General features: G+C 35.1%; 2 protein-coding genes, 2 long non-coding RNA genes and 1 pseudogene across 7 annotated transcripts; 2 read left to right on the plus strand and 3 right to left on the minus strand.

Annotated features, from left to right (window-relative positions):
* The first annotated feature begins 255 nt into the window (after positions 1-255).
* On the plus strand, positions 256-630 carry LOC139822480 (uncharacterized). Its single transcript, XR_011734525.1, has 2 exons — positions 256-331; positions 397-630. It is a non-coding gene; the product is annotated as an uncharacterized lncRNA (long non-coding RNA).
* LOC139822479 (putative nuclease HARBI1) lies at positions 621-3,895 on the minus strand. Of its 3 annotated transcripts, none has more exons than XM_071794222.1 (4): positions 3,845-3,895; positions 2,921-3,488; positions 1,288-1,432; positions 621-1,196 (listed from the first exon to the last, which is right to left on the minus strand). In XM_071794222.1, exons 2-4 carry the CDS (start codon positions 3,482-3,484, stop codon positions 769-771), a joined length of 1,137 nt encoding a protein of 378 aa, XP_071650323.1. In that variant the 5' UTR covers positions 3,485-3,488; positions 3,845-3,895; the 3' UTR covers positions 621-768. The 3 variants fall into 3 exon arrangements, with proteins under 3 accessions (XP_071650323.1, XP_071650327.1, XP_071650324.1); XM_071794226.1 differs by lacking the exon at positions 3,845-3,895 and adding an exon at positions 3,578-3,795; XM_071794223.1 differs by lacking the exon at positions 3,845-3,895 and having other exon boundaries at positions 2,921-3,795.
* A 38-nt stretch (positions 3,896-3,933) lies between these two features.
* Positions 3,934-7,322, plus strand: LOC139822328 (uncharacterized). Of its 2 annotated transcripts, none has more exons than XM_071793945.1 (4): positions 3,934-4,801; positions 5,958-6,052; positions 6,155-6,244; positions 6,379-7,322. In XM_071793945.1, the coding sequence occupies exons 2-4, from the start codon at positions 5,968-5,970 to the stop codon at positions 7,032-7,034; spliced, it is 831 nt and encodes a 276-aa protein (XP_071650046.1). In that variant the 5' UTR covers positions 3,934-4,801; positions 5,958-5,967; the 3' UTR covers positions 7,035-7,322. The 2 variants fall into 2 exon arrangements, with proteins under 2 accessions (XP_071650046.1, XP_071650047.1); XM_071793946.1 differs by lacking the exon at positions 3,934-4,801 and adding an exon at positions 5,059-5,772.
* A 122-nt stretch (positions 7,323-7,444) lies between these two features.
* LOC139822285 (putative nuclease HARBI1) lies at positions 7,445-10,597 on the minus strand (annotated as a pseudogene).
* A 290-nt stretch (positions 10,598-10,887) lies between these two features.
* On the minus strand, positions 10,888-12,745 carry LOC139822061 (uncharacterized). Its single transcript, XR_011734438.1, has 3 exons — positions 11,680-12,745; positions 11,189-11,419; positions 10,888-11,110 (listed from the first exon to the last, which is right to left on the minus strand). It is a non-coding gene; the product is annotated as an uncharacterized lncRNA (long non-coding RNA).
* Positions 12,746-14,755: the final 2,010 nt, after the last annotated feature.

The following is a 14,755-nucleotide window of genomic DNA, read 5'->3' on the forward strand; positions in this document are numbered from 1 at the left end:
TATGGAAAATATGGGAGATATGGGAGATATGGAAAATATGGAAAATATCGAAAACATTGATACATTAAATGTAACCAACACTACCAACATACCAACACAACCAACACATGGAATACAAAGGTCAGGTGCATCTAATCCCTCTAAAAGACGTAACTAAAAGTATTAGAATATTAATTATATTCTGTATATAAATTTAACTTTTTATTCTAACTACAATATTATTATTTCACTAATATTTACAGGAAAGGCATGGGGTCGTTTGTCGGACAATTTAAACGAAGCCCGAGAGTCATTTGTTGCAATTGCCGAAAGACATGCTGAAGCAATGAAAGTAAGTAGTTTTATTAGTACATGCAAGACATCTCTGTTTTCTTTTTTAATATTATATTTTTACAGATGTTAGCAGAGTCTATGAAACTCCAAGCGGAAGCTACATTGCAATTGAGCAATAACATGCAAAAACTCGCCGAAAACGAAAGACGGCAAATAACAATTTTAGAAAATCTTGTTAAAAGGGTTGCCTAACTTTTAATATATGTTTTTGATAGTAATGTTTACCTAACATTTAATATATGTTATTGATACATTGTTAAATAATAAATAAATTTTAATGCTCATGATTCAAAATTACTGTTATACGTTTTATTCTTTCACTTAAATTCCTTATTTATGACCATTCTTAGTGTATAATGTAATTGATGATTTGTCCTTATTCCATAATTATAAAGTTTTCTTTACAATACATCCTTAAGAAATTTTACTAAATTCCTATTCATTATCCCATGCACATACATAATTGGGAAACCACTCTTGCATAAGTTGTTTTTGTATCCGCTGTGCTACAGCTCTAGGCCCTCTGCGAATTTCTACTTCTTCTTCTTCTTCTACATGGATGTGATCTGCAGGTGCGTTATCGAGGAACACATTTTCTTCCATGTCCAAGGGTAACCGATAATACAGACGCATATTGTGCAATATTGCACATGCATTTACTATTTGGCCAGCAATATCTGGAGCGTACATTAATACGCGTTGGTATGATAAACATCGCCAAGTTCCCTTAAGGACTCCGAAAAATCTTTCTACAATACATCGTGCTTTACATAATTTTTCATTATAATGGTACTGCCGACTCCTCTGTGGATAGTAAGGTAACGGTGTCATGAGCCAAGGTTCCAAGGGATATCCTGCATCTCCTACACACACACACACACATTACAACGACTTAATAAATAATATAAATAAAAACACAATAATACAAATTGAACATTTTAAGTTTATTCATACCAATCAAATACGTTCTTCTTTCACCATGATTATAGAAGTGTTCCATTACATGTTTAATTGGAGAAGAATTCCATATAAAAGCATCATTCCTCGCTCCTGGATATCGTGCGTTGATATTTAATATTTTCAAGTCTGGATCGACTATCTGTAAAAATGTTCACAAATATATCACAAGTCTCTCTTTTTTCTTCCACTCATATACTAGGTGCGCAACTAAGTTTCCGGGTTTTTTTTATCAATAAAAAATGAAAAATTTCAAGAGAAATACAAAAAATGGCTTATTCAAAGTATCGTCCCTCGCTAACTATACATTTTCACCATCTCTCTGGCAATACATGAATACCGCGACGATAAAACGACGCGTCTTTGGACCGAAACCATTTATCCAACCAATTTTGCACTTCTTCGAAATTGGTCAAGTGTAGCCCAGCCAAGCCATGCGCCATCGACCGGAACAAGTGATAATCGGAAGGTCTGGCGAATACGGCGGGTGCGGTAGCAGATCCCATTTGAGCGTTTTGATGGTGTCCTGGACGATGGAACTGCGATGGCATGGAGCGTTGTCGTGCTGCAATATCACTCGTTCGTGTCTCGTGTACCATTCTGGCCGTTTTTCGAGCAATGCATGGTTTAAATTGGTCAGTTGTTGTCGGTAGCGATGCGCATTGACAGTTTCGCCCGGTTTCAGCAGCTCATAGTACACGATTCCTTTCTGGTCCCACCAAACGCAGAGCATTGTCTTCTTTCCAAAACGATTTGGTCGTGCCGTCGATGTTGATTTTTCACCAGGTGAAAGCCACGATTTTTTGCGTTTGGGATTCTCTAAATATATCCATTTCTCATCGCCAGTAACATTCGATGAAGAAAACTCTTTCTTTCATGCCGCAAAAGCAAAATTTCGGAAGTGGCTCTTCGATTTTCCATCTGTCTCTCAGTCAACTCATGCGGCACCCATTTTCCTTCCTTTTGAATTTTTCCCATGGCATGTAAACGTTTGGAAATACCTTGGTGAGTCATGTTTAATGCCTCCGCAAGTTGATTTTGTGTTTGCGTATCATCTTCATCCAATAACGCTTGCAGATCGGCGTCCTCAATGTTTTTGGTCTTCCGGAGCGCTCCTTGTCCTCAGTGTCGAAATCGCCACTTCTGAAGCGTTTAAACCAATCTTCACAGGTAGTTTTCGATGGTGCATGTTCGCCGTAGGCCTCCTCAAGCAAACGACGTGCTTCAGCTGCATTTTTTTTTCAAGTTAAAACAGAAAAGCAAAACTTCCCGCAAATGCTGTTTATTTGGCACAAAATTCGACATCTCCATTGTTAGAAAAAATATTTTTGCGTTGCGATATGTATTGGTATAACGACTGGTTATTGTTAACAGATGTCCAAGCTATAACTTCAGACAACTTCAAACATTTAAATCGAGTACATGTGTTATTGGTGCCATCTATGTGTGAAACCCGGAAACTTAGTTGCGCACCTAGTACACACTCTTTTATATGCAGTATTACATTATAGTTATTATTACTAATAATGTTAATATAAGGGGGAATTCATATGTATATATGTAAACTGTCATTAAATTTTTTAATTTACAAAATAAATAATAAAATATAATTTATTATAATTGTACTTACAGCTTGTACATTTAATGAGTGATTGCCGTGATGATTTACGTATGCCTCCTCGTGTATACGTGGTGCAATAATATTTATGTACGTGCAATCTATAGCACCAATAGCACCCGGAAACGTTCGTGCAAATTTGTTCCGTGTTGCAGCTCTGTCTAATGGTGTCATTGGAAATCGTATCCACTGACGTAATAAATGCGCATTCATCAATTTTGTCACATTACGTATGCAACGGCTTGCAGACGGTTGGCTTATAACCAATTCACACTGATTTCCACTTGGCCTTTGGTAACTACCATGAGCAAAAAATCCAATTGTTGTTAAAACTTGTATTTCTGGAGATAATCCATTAATGCGTTGTGGTTGTAAATATGGTCTTAGCACGTTGACAATATCCATAATTAATTCTTTGTTAACTCTATAGTATGAGAGAAATTCGATATAAGGCAGTTCAAATGGATTTTGAGCGTCGCGGAGCACTCTTCTCTCAATTCTTCGTCCTACTTGTCTCACTCTTTCTTCTAACACCATTAAATCCCATGCTACATATCCTTCAGCCATATTAGTCATATTACTAACAAAGAAAAAAGAATAAGGATACAGGTTATACAGACTGTTTTTATATATACATAAACTGTATAAAAATTGATTGCTCAAAATTACCAAATAAGTAGATATACTAATAAATACTTTTAACAAAAAACATATTTCTTTTGTTCCTTATACTGTATTAGAGATACAAAACATAACCATATAATTATAAAATTATATACACTTTTGTAACTTCCCGATAAAAACAGTCACGTCACATCCACGTCGAATCCACGCAATTTCATCGAATCCACATCGAATCCACGTAGCAATAACGTGGATCCACGTACTGTTTTCATCGGGTTTATCATATTATTAAATTGTAATATTTTACTTTACCTTGTATTTTGTAACTTATGTCACTTTCTGTACTTTAATGTCTTTAATTTTATTTTATTTTAATAAATATATATTTCCAATATGTATTACTCGCTATGATAATTAAAACAACTATTCCGAAGAATTGGTGTATCGTCGATAACGTTTACCGAGGGGTCCCATACACCTCGATAGTATAACGACAACATTGTTATCTTACGACACCTTTAGCGACATTTGTCGCTTGTCGAGTTACAGAATAGGGACTTTTCGTTATAGTGGCGCTATCTATATAAGTCTATGATAGCGACACTTACTGTCGTTATCCAACGTTAACGAATACAATGTATCGATATCCTGTCGTTAGCAAGAGTTAGGCGAGGTATTAGAGACAACATGTAGGAACAATATTGTGTAAATAAAACTAAGATTCAACGTCTAGAAAAAAAGATTTTGTAAAATGAAGTTTTATTAAGCAAAAGCTGTGACAGGAAAATTAAAACCCTTTCCTCGACATCGACACTCGATGTTTAAATCCTTTCCCTCGACATCGATGCTCGATGTAACAATCGATCCGACAAAATTTATGAAATACCGACTGTACATTCTCTGTTGCCCGCGCGGCACGAGCGCCGAACCCTGTAAACCGTCGAGACGGAGAGCCAATATCGTAGCCGCATGTGACGAAATATATCGATCCGCAACGATTGGTAGGATCGAAGGGGGTGGGCGCGTGGTAGCGGAACGACCGAGAGATCTCGGCGACTCTTCCGTCGACCTTCGGCGGGATCAGTCCTGCGTAAATTATAATGTAATCCGATAATGTATAACGATCAGTTGTTTGCCGGTTAAGAATCATTGTTACGAGTAGATTCGACGATATGAATTGGTTAATATACTTTTGTAGACAGCGTACGTCTAATGATTGTGAACGAGTTGTGTGGGCCGTTTTGTGACGAATAGCGGCGTAATTGTAACGTAAGTCAAATTATTTCAATACACTCATATATCGTTTGATTATCTCTCTGATTTCTTTTGACTTCCACAATATTCCTTGGGTCTCCCGACGGAACTCCCCTTGTGTTATCTCATGATTAAAGCTTGAAATCGCTAGCCGATTACCGAATATTAAGGAGAATTAGATACGGGATATGAGTTTGTTAGTTCTCATAAAAAAACTGGCGCCCAATTAATTAAGGTAATTTCGTCAAAACTTAGAGCCCTGGCAGCCACTGACCCAGGCCGCGCCAGGTGTCGGCATTATTCGTTAAATTCGTAGTCAGAAAAATAACGCCGGTCTCAAAGCACATTCAGGTTGATAGGATAAGCAGTATTGCGTGTAGCGAGAGATGGCGTAGCAATCGAACAAAGACAGATGCCTCTCGTTAGACAAGGACAGATATAGATATATAACATAGAAAACAGGATTAGAAATATTGACATTACCGACGTCGAGGAAGTTCGGCCTTCGCTATAGGATTCCTGCACCATGGGACACCCAATGCTGCGGCACCATGGGTCACACACGTCACCAAGGTTGATAATATGTTATTTTGATTGAAGAAAACATGTCAGAAGTTAGTTTTTCTCCAAAAATATGATATTTCAATAGTGGGTTTTGCTATCTTGTTTATATCACACGTGCGTGGAAAGTGGCCCATTACGCGCGCGCCATCTGTGCGACAAATGGCCAATTCCCCACGCGAGAAATTCCCCACTCGAACCCGTGCGGGAATAGTTACTTGTGTAACAAGTGAGGTAATAGCGTTTTCGATTGAAGCGGATTTGATCGACCCGAGATCGATTAATGACGTCACACGTTCTGCCTCGGGTTACTAGGGATTCATCGAAATATGAACCCATGTTCGACCCATAAACAATCCGCTATAATCGAAAATAAATATTACAATATCCAGGAAAATAATATTATATTATCCAGGAAGTGTCATGTAAGTTCAAAATTTAATATTCTGTACGATAAAAATATTTTAAAGAATATTTGAAGAAGTATTTATGTTATTGTATTGGGAAAAGAAAATTAGGTTAGATTAGATATGCTTTAGGTTAGATATGCTTTTCTGATGTAAATGTTGTATGTAAATATATATTAATAATAAAATGTTTTTTTTTACAGATATTGAACCATGTTAGTAAAAAGGATTATCTATGATAATAATAAAACAATTCAAAATAATGAAGGCATTTTATGTGAAATTAGAAATGATAAAGGTTAGAGTAAGATAATTGCAAATGTAATATATATAACAACATTATATCTCGCAATAATTAAAAATTGTAGTATTATAAACTAAACATCTGTTTTTGTTTTAGGTGAAACTGAAATGAAATTTATATCCACAACCTATTTGGAATCAATAGGTCTTATGTTTAATGTATTTGATGACTCGGCATCATCATCAGGTAAATTTATTAATTAATATTTTATTAATTAATCTTTGTATTAGTCAATTTCCTTATTATAAGTATATAAATTTTTTAGTTAATTTTATTAAATTTTATTATAATAAAATAGTTATATGATATTTTTTTCTTAGGTACACAGAATAGAGAAACCTGTAATATTCAATGCGACAAAGAAAATGAAAATAGTTACATCATTATCAATCAGACACATAAATGGAATGAAAAAGAAACAAAGTATTTACTCGATCAATACTGTCTATATTTTCCACAAATTGGTCCATTTCGAGCTTTTAAAAATAAAGCCGCTATATTTGAACAAATAAGTAAAGACTTGTATCAACAATTTAACATAAGCGTTACTGGACCACAATGTTCTAACAGATATAAAAATGTTAGTAGGCAGCATAAAAATGCATTATCTGGTAATAAAGTTTCCGGACATGCTCCTACCGAAGTACCTTATGGCAGTGAGTTTGAAGAAATTAAAAATATAGATGATAGTTTGAAACCTGAAGTTTTAGTTGGCGTCAATCAAACAAAAATAAATAAAAGAAAAATAGAGTTTAGCAATAAGAATATTGAGACATATGATATAAGTAATGATAGTGATGAAAAATTTGAATCTGATAAACCAAAAAAGAAAGTAAAATCTAATCAATCGCTGGAGAATGTTCTGCGAGAAATAGCAACCACTGCCGAAGAAAACAGAGATCGACGTCATAAAGAAAAATGTGATTTATTAATATCTTTATTGGGAAAATCAGCAAAAGATACAAGTTCTGAATAAGGTTAAAGATTTAAGATATTGGAATAATAAATAAGATAGACTGAGTTACAAAGCAATATTAAGTTACAAAGTGATTTTGTTGCGTTAATTATGTTGTGTACTAATTATGTTATTTTATTTTATCAACTCAATAAAATATGTACACAAAGTTTATAAATTACGATCGACGTCATAAAGAAATATGTAATTTATTAATATCTTTATTGGGAAAATCAGCAAAAGATTCAAGTTTTGAATAAGGTTAAAGATTTAAGATATTGGAATAATAAATAAGATAGACTGAGTTACAAAGCAATATAAGTTACAAAGTGATTTTGTTGCGTTAATTACATACTACTACTTATTATGTTGTGTACTAATTATGTTATGTATTACTATATTTCGTTTATTTTATCAACTCAATAAAATATGTACACAAAGTTTATAAATTAAGATCGACATCATAAAGAAATATGTTATTTATTAATATCTTTATTGGAAAAATCAGCAAAAGATTCAAGTTCTGAATAAGGTTAAAGATTTAAGATATTGGAATAATAAATAAGATAGAATAATGAATAGGATATTAGAATAACTTCATATATATTATTTTAAAAAAAATACTGAGTTACAAAGCAATATTAAGTTACAAAGTGATTTTGTTGCGTTAATTACATACTACTACATTAATATGTTGTGTACTAATTATGTTATGTATTACTACATTTCGTTTATTTTATCAACTCAATAAAATATGTACACAAAGTTTATAAATTAAAAAACTGTTTTGAAATAAAATCAACTTTTGAAAAAAAAAACGTAATTAATATTATCTTAATATAATTTTAATTAAATTAATATTACGTGTCCCTATGTACCCTATGTAAAGTAATGTCTTCCATAAGTTTTGTAGCTAATCGATCTCTTTTTTGTTTACCAGCCTCTCTTTGTTGTAATGGATATAATATATATTCATTTGGTTCAGTATCATGTATTTCCACATATTCTAAAAATTCTAAATTATCATTATTAACAATACACAAATTGTGTAAAACACAACATGCCATTATAAATTTAGACATTTTTAAAACGGACCACATTTCTAAGTGCATTAATTGTCTAAATCTACCTTTTAAAATACCAAACGTATTCTCAATTTTAACCCTAGCTTTGCAAATGAATAATTAAATGTTCTCTCCGTTTCATTTAGAATACCATAATCTTTATATGGTGTTATTAAATTTGTGGACAGTGGGTATGCAGCATCACCAATTATGTGATAATCTTCTCCCATTTGACACACTTTCTCTCGAATAAATGACATGCTATAAACGCGAGCATCATGTATTTTACTGGAAATTCCAGTAAAAACATCTATAAACCTATTTTGAGCATCACATATTCCTTGCAATGTTATAGCTGTCTCATCATGTCGATTAACATATGTAGATCTAATTTTATGACTAGGTGTTCGGATAGATATATATGATCCATCAATGCACCCAACAATACCAGGGATGTGACATATCTAGAAATATAATTGATAAAAATTGTAAATTCTTATAATTCTAATTAATTAATCCATAATTTTATATATTAATTTATAATATTATTGAAATAATTCTCAATATTAAAATCAAAATTATTTATTTTGTATGTTTTGTTCATGTATTTTATATTTAAATTTATTTATTATCATGAGATATATAATTTTTATTAAAGTATATTAAGAAATATTTATTATACCTCTTTAAATTGTATGGCATTTTGTCTCTCTTTCTTCAGCCGTTTGAGGAAACTTAATTATTGATGGTGCAATATCACATAAAAAATTTATTACTCTAATAATTATTAGATGTGTAGTAGATAAACTCATATCAAATAGATCTGCAACACTACGTATAACAATCTTGTTACCTGCAAACCTAAAAATAAATAAAAATTAATGTAAGCAATTATACAAATTTAAAACTTATTTCTCATTAATTCATGGTATGAATAAATAATATAGGTACAATATATATTTGAATGTACCATAAAAAACACAGAATATGTTCTAAAGCTGTTTTTGATTTATAACCTCCTTTTCTTTCGCCCTCCAAAGAATAATATTCACTTTGTTCGAATAAATCAACAAGAAAATCACACGTTTCACGTGAAATACGAAAACGAGATTTAAACTGTAATCAAAACATATTTTTGTATAAAATTTTCTATATACTTTTTATTTTCAATAAGTATGTATAAGGTTATGTTTATACTAACTTCTTTATCATTATATAGTTCAATTACTTGTAAAAATGTTGGTATGCGAGGTATTTTTCTTGGTATACTGTTTATTACTTTTGCTATTATTTCCATATCTTCATTATCAGAACTATCCTCAAAAAATATAAACTCTGTAAGAATTAGTACTAAACGTTGTCGATTCATAGATGATGCCTAAAGATATAAATAAAGCTATTAATTTTATATCACATAAAAAATATTAATTGCAAATCAAACTTAATTTATTATATTATATAATGTTATTTAATTTCTCAAGTTTTTACCTTTTGTAGTTGTGGTTAAACGGGACGTCACTTTTTAATGCTTTATAACCAGAACCTGAACCAGATTCAAACACATTTCAGGTTGAACATATGTTCACATGGAAACGAGTTTAATCGACCTCGGGTCGATCAAATCCGCTTCAATCGAAAACGCTATATGTCACGTCACAAGCTATATAAATATATATAAATATATAAATATATAAATATATATAAATATATATAATATACATATATATCATATTATTATCATCATAATGTTGTAAATATATAATAATATTGTTATATATATATATATATATATATATATATATATATATAATATTATAAATATATAATATCCAGACTTTTATACTAGACCACTAACATCAATGGACGCACTGCCGAAAAGCTGATGCGAGTGCGAGATGCAAGTGTTAGTGAAGGGTGTGACCAAATTGAATTAACAATAAGTCACTATCGGGTGTTCAGTTGCTCATGATGTGCGTTTATCTGCATTCGTTATTACAGTACATAACGAAGCAGGCGAATGTTTTTGTGTTAAATATTGGTACATGTTATCAATAAGTTTGTCATGCCTTCGACGTGTAGCGTACTTGGATGCCGAAATCGAACCACTACTCCTGTAGTATTAAACCCTTTCTTTGGACATTCTGTATATACCAGACTATTGTATAGAAATCTTGTATAAAACCACTTGTATAGAATCTGTAGTATATAGCATATCTTGACTAAAATCAACATGGCGACAAGCATCACGGCCGAGATGCCTGTCAGCGGTCTAGTATTGTACAGAAGTCTATGATAATATCTAAATATTATTTTATAAATTAAAATCTCACATTTTTTATCCGAACCCCAGATTTCTAGCAGTTTGTATTTGGACACGACTCCCTAGCTGCGACTGCAGCGTTTGTACTGTTGCTTGATTGCGTGGTATCAATCTAAAAAAATCGTATTGAATTGATGTAATCTATTCGATGAATTAACGTGAAATTGAAAGGAGATAGAATAACGATTTACCTGGTTCATGACTTGGTGATGCTCCCAGGTGTCGTCAGCAGCGACGGGACAAATCGTTTCAGCTTAGGGCACACTTGACCCTCCAAGAAGAAATAAACGCGAACCACTTGACACCGTCCACGGATGCTTTATATCCATCGATGGTATAATAGTGCCCATCCGGCCTTTCCGAATGTACCAAACACGCGGCAGATGATCTTCCAAGTTCCTTGATTATATCTATAAATGAGAATAATATTCGATCATAATGAAGATTAATATCTTTATAAATAAGTAGGAAAAATATTATAAAGCAACAATTGTGATAAAAATATATACCTTGGCGGTGGATCAACCAATGGTTCACTAAGATGGCATAGCATGGGAGCGAATTTCGGCAATCATTTGGGTTCTATCGCTGTGGCACCTCGCATGTACATCTTATTCGTTTCGTACACCTCTTTATAAACCACCTATTCCGGACTGATTTTTCGTAGAACGCACGTAGAATGCATGAAAACAGGTTCCTCCATTTCTGGTGTTCTGAAAGATGGTTCAGAATAGAGAGCTGTCGCATTCAATAGGTCTCAATTATCGATGACAATTAATAACACACCATACCTAACCTGTAAGCATGTTTCCACTTGGCCTTATCCTGATCCTCCTTTACCTCGTCGGGCGAAACCTTTTTCGCGACTTGATCCGCCATACCTGCAAGAACTATCTGGCGCAGCAATTTCGCTTCCATGTCGGTTGGTAACGGCATTACGGCCTTACGATTATGACTCGCGGCACGTATTCGGGCCTAAGCAGAATGGCTGTCTTGGCAGTGTTTTATGCCTTAAGGGGATGCTAAAGCCGTTCAAATTACCGACAATTACAGTCAAAGGTCTCATTTCGAAACGGCTTTACAGATCGCAAAATCCTTTTACAGGAGTAAAGTAGAGGTACTAATAAAGGGTGGGATTGTCAAATAATTAGTAATAATTGAAAATAATTTTAAAATTCTGTCACCTCATAACCTTATTTTCTAATATAAACAGTTGTATACGTAATATGTACGAAATTAAACTTTCCCACCCTTCAGAAGACGTGCACAAACAATAACGTACCTTTGAAATTGAGATTGAAAGCCTGGAATAAAAATGAGAGCTTTGAAACGATCGTGTATATTTTTCACAAAAATATTCACGCAGAGCAGCAATTATGTCACAGCAGTAGTTCACGGATCTTGCGAGAAATGGCGCGATGGCGCACGCAACTGTGGGCAGTTTCGGGGTTGGCTACATTGTCTGATTTCTACACAGCAATCGAACCAGGACAGATATATGATACAGATATCTCGTTAGGCATTTTTACATTTTTTTCAATTATTACTAATTATTTTACAATCCCACCCTTCATTAGTACCTAAACTTTACTCCTGTAAAAGGATTTTGCGATCTATGAAGCCGTTTCAAAGGGGGGGGGTCCCAATTGCCTACAAATCGATTGCCTACAGTGTCGTTTGCCAACATCTCATTTGCCGACAATTCGTTTGCGCACAAAAATTATTGCCTACAAGTCGATTGCCTACAAGCACTATTGCGCACAATTAAAAAATTAAGAGACGAATGGACGTTTGCACACAAGATACTATTGCACACAAGCCGCATTGCACACATAATATTATTGCCTACAGATCGATTGCCTACAAGCACTATTGCGCACAATTAAAAAATTAAGAGAAGAATGGACGTTTGCACACAAGATACTATTGCACACAAGCCGCATTGCACACATAATATTATTGCCTACACATCGATTGCCTACAAGCTCTATTGCGCACAATTAAAAAATTAAGAGAAGAATGGACGTTTGCACACAAGATACTATTGCACACAAGCAACATTGCACACATAATATTATTGCCCACAGATCGATTGCCTACAAGCTCTATTGCGCACAAATAAAAAATTAGGAGACGAATGCACACACGACACTATTGCGCACAAGCAACATTGCACACATGAGGTCCGGTTTCTATTGTTGAACGGGCTACACTAGTTCAGAGGGCTGTACTTCTGAATGAACCGCCCTTCCGATTGAGACAGAGTTTTGCAGGTGATTTTGTCACGATATCTAGAGATTATTTATCGATGTCCTATCTTCGGGTTTTTAAAATAGTTTTCCGCCCTTCCGATTGAGACAAAGTTTTGCAGGTGATTTTGTCACGATATCTAGAGATTATTTATCGATGTCCTGTTAGAAATAAAGCGGGTAGACTTCCGAAAACGGCCCCCCTCCGATTTCGATGAAACTTTGTGAAAAGCTTCGTTTTGGGTTAAAATGAAAGCCCTTAAAAGGAATTTTGGCGACTCCTATGATAAAGCCATTTTTTAGATAAAATGATAAAAAATATAAGAAAATCTTCGTAATTCTACAGGATGTTATAAATTGAAGAATACTGTTTGTATTAATGATTTAATGTTTTTATTATATACTTACAGCAGAATACATAAATAATGCTTTGTATATATTATACTTTCCACGCGAACCGAGGTTCACGCACACCCCCCCCGTGCTTTCGGGGGAGGTGCGGTAGTCCCGAAATAGTTCACGCATACACCTTTCCACGCGACCGAGGTTCACGCACCCCCCCCCGTGCTTTCGGGGGAGGTGCGGTAGTCCCGAAATAGTTCACGCATACACTTTCCACGCGAACCGAGGTTCACGCACACCCCCCCCCCGTGCTTTCGGGGGAGGTGCGGTAGTCCCGAAATAGTTCACGCATACACTTTCCACGCGAACCGAGGTTCACGCACACCCCCCCCCCCGTGCTTTCGGGGGAGGTGCGGTAGTCCCGAAATAGTTCACGCATACACTTTCCACGCGAACCGAGGTTCACGCACACCCCCCCCCCGTGCTTTCGGGGGAGGTGCGGTAGTCCCGAAATAGTTCACGCATACACTTTCCACGCGAACCGAGGTTCACGCACACCCCCCCCCCCGTGTTTTCGGGGGAGGATAAAAACATAAAGTCACGTTACGTTACGCTACGTGACGAGTCTTTTGCGGTAGCTCCAAAGCAAGGCACACCCACTTTTCGTAACAGTAACAGTAAAGTTTTGACCAATTGCGTTTTGACTCAATTCTTACTTCTACGGTTATAGACGGCCGAATCGAGCAGCAACGCGATTGGTCGAAACCTAACGTACGTTCTACAAAAAGTGAGTGTGCCCTGCTTAACGCTCGTTGTAAGTAGCAGATAAAATAGTTGGGTTATTACGTCACATGCTGAAATCGTCTAATTAGAACCTAGAAGTAGAGCTTGTGACGTCATAACTCAACTCGAGTTGGCTTGAAACCCGACCCAGTCGAAAAAATGCTATAAAGCCACCGGCACACGGATTATGTTTTCCGGCTGCATTGCTTGCACAAATACCTCGTACCTGAGGTAGAGCGCCGCACACTTTGTTTACGATTGTCAGGCTAAAATCTAAAAAACTATTTAAAAAAAACTCGAAGATAGGACATCGATAAATAATCTCTAGATATCGTGACAAAATCACCTGCAAAACCCTGTCTCAATCGGAAGGGCGGTTCATTCAGAAGTACAGCCCTCTGAACTAGTGTAGCCAATTCAGCAATAGAAACCGGACCTCATGTGTGCAATGTTGCATTGTGCGTAATAGTGTCGTGTGGCATTGTCTCCTAATTTTTTATTTGTGCGCAATAGAGCTTGTAGGCAATCGATCTGTGGGCAATAATATTATGTGTGCAATGTTGCTTGTGTGCAATAGTATCTTGTGTGCAAACGTCCATTCTTCTCTTAATTTTTTAATTGTGCGCAATAGAGCTTGTAGGCAATCGATGTGTAGGCAATAATATTATGTGTGCAATGCGGCTTGTGTGCAATAGTATCTTGTGTGCAAACGTCCATTCTTCTCTTAATTTTTTAATTGTACGCAATAGTGCTTGTAGGCAATCGATCTGTAGGCAATAATATTATGTGTGCAATGCGGCTTGTGTGCAATAGTATCTTGTGTGCAAACGTCCATTCGTCTCTTAATTTTTTAATTGTGCACAATAGTGCTTGTAGGCAATCGACTTGTAGGCAAAATTTTTGTGCGCAAAAACGAATTGTCGGCAAATGAGATGTTGGCAAACGACACTGTAGGCAATTGATTTGTAGGCAATGGGGACCCTC

The sequence above is a fragment of the Temnothorax longispinosus genome, chromosome 11 (genome assembly GCF_030848805.1).
Source record: "Temnothorax longispinosus isolate EJ_2023e chromosome 11, Tlon_JGU_v1, whole genome shotgun sequence".
Classification (NCBI taxonomy): domain Eukaryota; kingdom Metazoa; phylum Arthropoda; class Insecta; order Hymenoptera; family Formicidae; genus Temnothorax; species Temnothorax longispinosus.

Bases quoted from the DNA above. Each gene is read 5' to 3' on its own strand.
- LOC139822328 (XM_071793945.1), top strand. From the start codon at position 5,968: ATGTTAGTAAAAAGGATTATCTATGATAATAATAAAACAATTCAAAAT. The intron at 6,053-6,154 runs GTTAGAGTAAGA...TTTTTGTTTTAG, and splicing joins TGAAATTAGAAATGATAAAG to GTGAAACTGAAATGAAATTT. The intron at 6,245-6,378 runs GTAAATTTATTA...TTTTTTTCTTAG, and splicing joins TGACTCGGCATCATCATCAG to GTACACAGAATAGAGAAACC.
- LOC139822479 (XM_071794222.1), bottom strand. From the start codon at position 3,484: ATGACTAATATGGCTGAAGGATATGTAGCATGGGATTTAATGGTGTTA. The intron at 1,433-2,920 runs GTAAGTACAATT...ACATTTTTACAG, and splicing joins ACTCATTAAATGTACAAGCT to ATAGTCGATCCAGACTTGAA. The intron at 1,197-1,287 runs GTATGAATAAAC...GTGTGTGTGTAG, and splicing joins AAGAAGAACGTATTTGATTG to GAGATGCAGGATATCCCTTG.